This window comes from Rhincodon typus, chromosome 2 (assembly GCF_021869965.1).
Source record: "Rhincodon typus isolate 14 chromosome 2, sRhiTyp1.1, whole genome shotgun sequence".
NCBI lineage: Eukaryota > Metazoa > Chordata > Chondrichthyes > Orectolobiformes > Rhincodontidae > Rhincodon > Rhincodon typus.
The window spans coordinates 132,101,842-132,110,219 of NC_063333.1; the positions used below are offsets into that span (position 1 = coordinate 132,101,842).

The following is an 8,378-nucleotide window of genomic DNA, read 5'->3' on the forward strand; positions in this document are numbered from 1 at the left end:
ACCATTATGATTCAGAGGTGAATGTGCTACTAACTGAGCCATGGCTAACACAAGTCAAACAAAAGGGGATTTTCTTCAGTGTCCCAGTTAACATCTGAACCTCAGTGTTTGAGATATTCATGTGTGTAAATCGGTTGCTTTATTTTCTAAGTGTCAAGGAAGACACGACAATAGAACTCCATTGACTATAAAGTGCATCAAATGTTCCAAGAGATGAAACGCATTTTTAAAACGTAATTTCTTCTTTTATGTCGTCTTTAGTTTGAGTATTAAAAACCTGAATAGGGAAGGTCAATTTGCTGAAATCGCTTGGCAGGATGGCTGATCTGTTTTAAACTGGGCATCCTTCATATCGAGCCAGAACCCTCTCCGCAGAGACGTCTGTCAGGGATATATGGAATGTCAGGTGGCCCCAGAGGACCACCCAGCAAAAACAAAGAGCAATCCATGGCAGCTTTTTCTTAGATAAATATACTAAGGAATATGTAAATTGTGGGGAATCCAAAACCAGTGATCACCAATATAAGATCATCAGTAATAAATCCCATAAGAATTTAAGCAAAAGTTTATTTACCCAGAAGGTGTACAGAATGTGAAACTTTGCTACCCTACGGCAATCATTTGGATTTACTTAAAGGAAAGCTTTACTTGAGAATACCTGAGAAAGAAATATTCAAATAACATTACATGAAGAGTGTCAATAGGTGGATTATGTGGATGGTAAACATCAGCATAGGCCAGTTGGACCAAATGGTTTGTTTGCATGCTGTCAGCTCAATGTAACTCTATAGTATGAAACAAATGTGAGTCAATAGTTATGGTGCAAATCAAAGCTGATCAAATTGATTTGTGGAACAGGCTTGAGAGGCTGAATGGCATTCAGCTGTTCTTACTGACTGTATCCATTTATGAATAACTGTCTGGCTGTCTAATATTTCTGCAGAATAAGCAGATGTCACTGGGTGATAAGATGGACCTGGCCTCCTACCTACTGAAACCCATCCAGCGGATGAGCAAGTATGCACTGCTGCTCAAGGATATGATCAAACAGTGTTCCAAAACCCAGGAGCAGGAGCTCTCTGATCTCCAAGCCGCTGAAGAAATGGTTAAGTTTCAGCTACGTCATGGAAACGACTTGCTAGCCATGGATGCCATTCGTGGATGTGACGTAAGGAAACTTTGTAGTTGTTCTGAACAAAATGGTTGGAAATCCCAGTTTGGCATTTGAAAGCTGCTTTAAGAATCTGGCTAGTGCTTTTGAAGAAAAACACACTCCCCTTCTCCTTTCTCTTTCAATCCTCTGCATCTTGTTGATGGAACGAGTACTTGGGTCTGTTTCCCTTGGGCTTTTGTCTATCTCGTTCTATAAACTGGCACCAGGCTGGTTCGGACAGCACGAAACATGTTACCACCACGCATTTATTCTTCCTTTTGGTATGTGGGACCTTGCTTTTTGCCAATTGGTTGTTGTGCTTTTGTACATTACATAAGCAAGTAGACATCAAAAAAAAGCATCACGATGTTTGAAGATGCAAGATATGTGATGAAGTTGCAAGTTCATCCTCTCTCTTTTTATTGCTGTTGCTATGGTTCATAGCAACGTGAATGTGGCTCGAAAATACAAGTAAAATCTAGTAAGTGCAGTGGCTTATGATTTACACTGATTGCTGGCCTGGACTTTATTCATCTACCTAGTAGAATCCAATTACTAGCCTGACACATGCCCTGAATATTTGCAGCAAAAATGAGCAGGGGTTTACATTAGCTATTTTATACAGGCTAAGCAAAACCTTGCAGGTCAAGTCAATTCTAATTCCTTGATTATATTGCTCCTCTGGAACAAGCTATGGATTTCAAATAAATCAAATCCATCTCCTGGTTTACAGTACAGAGCTACTCCAATCTACTGAAAAAATTCTTCTTTTTCCTCTTTGTATAGTATCTGTGTTGCAGTTTCCATACCGAATTGCAATTTGACAGAAATGTTACAATGACATGGCTGGCCACATTAATTTCCAATAATTATCTGTGAATGCTAAAATGTTCAAGCTGCCCTCTCTCCCTAACTTTGCTGGTCACTGATACAGTGAGCTGTGATTTAGAACCAGGTAATCTAGATTCTGGTGCCAAAATAGTACAATAGTCAGAATGAAACTTTTAATTAAAGTCTGATACACTCTACACTGATATACTCTACTGTGTAAATTATGATTCAATTGTAAATCTGTGTGAGCTTTTTTGTTAGAAAGTGTTGTTTGGGTTGTGACAGGGTATGCGCATGTTAGGCTCATGTCAAAGTTTAGAGCAGCTAAAGTCCAGCTGAATAAGTAGCAAATTGGCTTGTAAAAAAATGGTTACAGAGAAAGAGAGTAAAAGATAGTTAATCAGATCGTCAGAGGCTAGAAGTCAGTTTTTCACAAGCTTCAGTACTGAAATCACTGTTATAGGAACAGGAGTAAGGCATTATTCCTGACAAACGCATTTGCCATTCATTGAGATTGCTGGTGTCTTGTGACCAATTTTCATATACCTATCTTTAATTCCATACCCCTTAGTACCTTTGGTTACATTGATCTTAAATGTAAAAACTATTAATTGGTCTAACTTCATTGCTGTTTGTGGAAAAGAGTGTTAAATGTTTCCATTTCTTGTACCTGAAGTGTTTCCTAATTGCATTTCTAAAAGGCTGCTTTTCTGGCTATGTCCCCTCATTCAACACTTCAACCAATAGAAATAATATATCTATCTATGCCATCTGTTCACTTAATATCTTGAAAACTTTGACTCAATTGCCCCATAATCTTCTAATTTCCAGGGAATTCAATCTTAGTTTGTGTAATCTTTCCTCAACGTAACATTCAAAGTCTAGGTAACATACTTGCAGCCCTAACCTGCACTCCTTCTGAGACTAAGGTGTGGTGCCCCATGTTCACTCTGTAGAGGACCAATGCTCACTTTACTAGTTCATTCCCTTTTTAACCACATGCAGAAATTCTTGTTGGGATTATTGCATAGATCCTAGAAAGGCAGAGCACCGTTAAGACAGAGATGGCATAATATCAAATAACATACCGTATTAAAGGTCCTCACTTCACCATCAGTAGTAACAGTGCAATGGAGTCTGTAATCAATCAGTCAGCCATTTGTAGTGTAACAGTCATGTAATGTAGTTGTAACCTCAGTACGCATAGAACTAGTATAGGTATCTTATAACTAAAATCTTAACTGTATAAATAATTGCAGTTGTTAATAAACATCAAGACATCTGTCTCAACAAGAAGCCAGTCTTTGTGGTATATGTAGATGGGCTAATATATAGGGAAACATTCAGAACATGGCAGTGGAGTTTTACCCAAAAACAAACCACATCAACTCTTCATTGTTGTTTAGATATTTCTGGCTCGTATTTTTTCATACTCTAATTTCCCTCCTTTTTTTAGTCATTCTTTGTTGTATTTTTGTCCTATCTTCCAGTCTGCCACTAATTATTGTGAATCATACACTTTTTCTTTCAATTTGAAAGCTACGGATGATATGTTTTCCCCTAGCTCCCTTTTGTATTTCACCGTAATGACGACCACAAGGAGTAGATGAGGTGAACAATGCAGAGGCTTTAAATGGGGAGCTAGATAAAGTCTAAGATTTTGGAGTAGATTTGTAGCTCGGGTTGTGGGTGTTGAGGTTGGTTGGCTCGCCAAGCTGGTTTCTTGTTTCGCAGACATTTCATTACCATGTTTGGTAACATCCTCAGTGCAGCCTTCAATGAAGCATCGGTGTGTCTTCCCACCTGGTTTTTAAACTCTGGGGTCCGTTGAGATGGGTTGCTTCACTTCCGGTTTTCCTTTGTAGTGGAGTGTATATGGGGTCGAGTTCAATGTGTTTATTAATAGCATGCTTCGTGGAGTGCCATGCTTCTAGGAATTCTCGTCCCTGTCTCTGCCTAGCTTGTCCCAGGATTTTGGTGTTGTCCCAGTCGAAGTGGTGGTTCTCCTTGTCCATGTGGATTGAGATGAGTGAGTACTGGTCGTATCTTTTTGTAGCCAGTTGGTGTTCATGTACTCTTGTTGTTAGTTTCCTTCCTGTTTGTCCAATGTACTGTTTCTCGCAGTCTCCGCAGGGAATCTTGTAGATGACATTGGTCCTGTCCGTGGCGGGGAGTGGGTCCTTAGTTCGGGCGAGCAGTTGTCGTAGGGTTGACGTGGGCTTGGGTGCCACTCTGATGCCCACGAAGCTACGTGTGAACACTATTTAAAAGGGCAACAACACACTGCAGCAACACGGAGCTACGCCAAGAGGAAGAAGAATACCTCTTCCAGGTTTTCAAGGATAATGGATTTCCAAATAATTGGGTCAGAAGATGCCTACTGGAACAGCATCAGAAAGAGACTACACGCCCCGACACACTCATCACACTACCCTACGTCAGGAACACGTCGGAAATCACCACAAGACTCCTACGACCGCTGGGCATCAGAGTGGCACACAAGCCCACGTCAACCCTACGACAACTGCTCGCCCGAACTAAGGACCCACTCCCCGCCATGGACAGGACCAATGTAATCTACAAGATCCCCTGCAGAGATTGCGAGAAACACTACATCGGACAAACAGGAAGGAAACTAACAACAAGAGTACATGAACACCAACTGGCTACAAAAAGACATGACCAATACTCATTCATCTCAATCCACATGGACAAGGAGAACCACCACTTCGACTGGGACAACACCAAAATCCTGGGACAAGCTAGGTAGAGACAGGGAAGAGAATTCCTAGAAGCATGGCACTCTACGAAGCATGCTATTAATAAATACATTGAACTCGACCCCATATACATTCCACTACGAAGGAAACCCGAAAGTGAGACAACCCATCTCAACGGACCCCAGAGTTTAAAAACCAGGTGGGAAAACACACCGATGCTTCATCGAGGCTGCACTGAGGATGTTACCAAGCATGGTAACGAAATGTCTGCGAAACAAGAAACCAGCTTGGTGAGCCAACCAACCTCAACAACCAACCTCAACAGCTAGATAAAGTCATGAGGGATAAAGAAATAAGAATGAATGCTGATAGAGTTAGATGAGATGAGAGTCATATGGAACATGAATACTGACATAGACCTAAATAGTTATTTCTGCTTTGTTTGTTCTATGTAATATTATTTAACTTGAAACTTTCGAATTAACTTTTTGTAACATGCTGTTTGCTCCTTTCAACTCAACAATCATTTCAGTTCCTCGCTAATATATTGCCCTCCTCTTGTGACTACAATTACTAATGCCTGAGGAACCCTGCTGTAATCATTAAAGGATTAATATTTATAGAACCATGCGTGTTGTGATATTTCAATGTGCTTCATACCATCAATATCTTTTTGGGAGTGCAGTTATTTATTTTGTGAAAGAAAGGAAAGACCCTGCGCAGTCCCAAAGCATTTAATAGCTCCTGAAGCATTTTTGAAATGTAGTCACTGTTATCATGTATGAAATGCAACAGCTAATTTATACATTACGCTGTTCCACAAATGGTGAAATAATGATTGGAAAATCGGCCTTGGTGGTGTCCGTTGAGGGATAAACGTTGATAAAACCATCAGGAGTTCTCCCTATTCTACTTGTGAATAGTGATATTGAATTATTTATATCCACACAAGAGGCCTGGTAAGGACTTCGATTTCACCTCTCATCTGAAAGACATATTATGTAAACTGAATCTCGGTTTACTTCCTCTCCAGGTGAATCTCAAAGAGCAAGGACAACTTATGTGTCAAGAAGAATTTATTGTTTGGTGTGGGCGCAAGAAGTATCTGAGGCACATCTTCTTGTTTGAGGACCTTATTCTCTTCAGCAAAACAAAAAGGATTGAAGGAGGATATGATATCTATGTTTACAAGCAATCGTTTAAGGTAATGGAAAAAATCTTCTTTATTTTTAAAATGCTGTGGTCTTAGATGACCATAGAAACAATTTGAATTTATGTAGCGTGCTTAATGCTGTAAACTGTCCCAAAGCAAGAAAGGTCTAGGCCCGAAACGTCAGCTTTCCTGCTCCTCTGATGCTGCTTGGCCTGCTGTGTTCATCCAGCTCTACACCTTGTTATCTCACTTCATGGAACTGTTAGCAATCAGAAATTGACACTGACTCATCTAAGGAGATTTTAACACAGGTGAGCAGCACCTTGGTTAAAGTGGTATATTTCAAGGAATGTCTTAAAGGTGAAGAGAAAGGCTGGAGAGAGTTCAGGAAAGAACTCTTAATTTTAGCATCTACATGGCTGAAGGCACTTTTGACAAATGAGACAAGTTGGAAATCAACAATATGCAAAGGGGTCAAATTTGGAGGAAAACTTGAAGCTTTGTAGGACTGAATGAGATTATAAAAGTGGGATAGAGATGGGGGGATGGTGGTGGTGATGGCCTAGTGGTATTATCGCTGGACTGTTAATTCAGAGACCCAGATAACATTCTAGGGACCTGAATTCAGATCCCACCACAGCAGATGGTGCAATTTGAATTCAGTTTCTAAAAATCCTGGAATTAAGAATCTAATGATGACCATGAATCCATTGTCGATTGTTGGAAAAACCCATCTGGTTCACTAATGTCCTTTAGGGAAGGAAACTGTCATCCTTACCTGGTCTGGCCTACATGTGATTTCAGACCCACAGCAATGTGGTTGACTGTCAGTTGTCCTCTGGGCAATTAGGGATGGACAACAAATGCTGCCTAGCCAGTGACACCCTCGCCCTGTTAATGAATCAAGAAAAAAGGCATGGGGAGATTTCAATACAAGAATGAGAGTTTTAATATTGAGGTACTGTTGGACTAGGAGACAATGTAAATCAGTGAGTGCAGAATGACGTAAACCAAAATAAATTTTAATCTGAGTCCTCTAGTTTAATTTTCTTTTGCAAAATCAGAATTGCTTAACTATATTTTAACTAACACGTGGAGTAAGAGTTTTTCTCTACTCATTGATTTCAGACTGCAGAAATTGGAATGACTGAGAACGTTGGGGATAGTGGACTGCGTTTTGAGATCTGGTTCAGAAGGAGGAAATCTCAAGACACATATATCTTTCAGGCCAGCTCTTCCGAGGTCAAATTAACCTGGACCAATGTCATAGGAAAAATCCTGTGGCGACAAGCTCTGAGAAACCGAGGTATGTCAGTTTTTTGTTGTTGCGGAAGTTGAAAAGAGATTTTTTTGCATGAGGTTTCCTGTAGGATGTTGTAAAACATATTCTACAGTTAACCATGTAAATATACGAATCAGCCTTCCTAGGGAAATACTAGAAGTGGTTAGTACTGATGCATTCAAATGCAAATTAGATAGATTCCTATCAGAATTTATTAGAATACAGCATGTGGGTAATTGGTAACATAATGCTAAGGAGAAACAGGGCACTGAAACTATAGTTTCCAAATCTTTCCATTGCTGAAGTTTCTCATCCTGCACCTGAGTTTGTGAAGACTAATTTCTTACGATTGATTCTATGAGTTGGCATCTCCAATATTATTCTGCCATGTGCCAATCAGTTTGGCAAATTGCATGGACATTTGCCTTTTCTTACCTGCCACATCCTATGTTCCTTACACCCAATTGGTTTGTAGTGAAAAACTGAAAGAGTCACTTAGGTCCCTCCCTGCCCGCACCAGTCTGAGGTTATTTTGACTGCCGCTTTAATGATAACGGTCATTTTCATTATCATGCCTTCGATCTATTTTTCTTAATTGTGGACAGGAAGTAGATGCCAGCCTCGCCAAAACAGTACAGTGCATGGGTTCACATTCTGTCCAGCGTGCATGTACCTGAGGGTACAACACTTCTGGAAGGATCTCTCAGGAGACAGAGCACCGTGGGTGCATGAGAGGCTGGAACAGTTTCTTGTGGAGCCCCTGGGAGCACTTCTGAACAATCTGGTGAGGGAGATCAATTATTTTCATGACATCCCAATCTTCTTAGACTCCACTTCAGCCTGGCTGAAATAGGATGGTTAGTGACTTACCCAGTCCAGGCTTGCTTTAAGATGCCTTTGTGACCTGATTGATGCCAATGGTCACCAATTTTCATATTCGTTTCAACAAAAGAAGTAATGAGTACTATCAGCAAGACTGATAGAGAGCATCCAGAATGCCATTACAGTGCCTGCTGATTGCTCATTGGAATAAGTGAGCCCATGTTGTGGTACTGAGCTATACATCCCAGGAGGTGGCTGGCTTCAATTTCTGATCTGGAGTCATCTGATCACAGCAGTCAGGATACTGTCTAATTAAGAGATAGTAGGATCTGCAGATGCTGGAGAATCTGAGATAACAAGGTGTAGAGCTGGATGAACACAGCAGGCCAAGCAGCATCAGAGGAGCAGGAAGGCTGA

The 8,378-nt window shown here is 40.6% G+C and overlaps 1 protein-coding gene across 4 annotated transcripts in view; it reads left to right on the forward strand.

Moving 5' to 3' along the window:
- zgc:158766 (uncharacterized protein LOC100009641 homolog) overlaps nt 1–8,378 on the forward strand; it is a 180,843-nt gene that overhangs the window by 161,600 nt on the left and 10,865 nt on the right. For all 4 annotated transcript variants that reach the window (XM_048616664.1, XM_048616684.1, XM_048616677.1 and 1 more), the window contains exons 17-19: nt 944–1,168; nt 5,738–5,908; nt 6,986–7,163. In XM_048616664.1, coding sequence (XP_048472621.1) covers nt 944–1,168; nt 5,738–5,908; nt 6,986–7,163 — 574 coding nt within the window. The remainder of the gene's footprint in view (nt 1–943; nt 1,169–5,737; nt 5,909–6,985; nt 7,164–8,378) is intronic.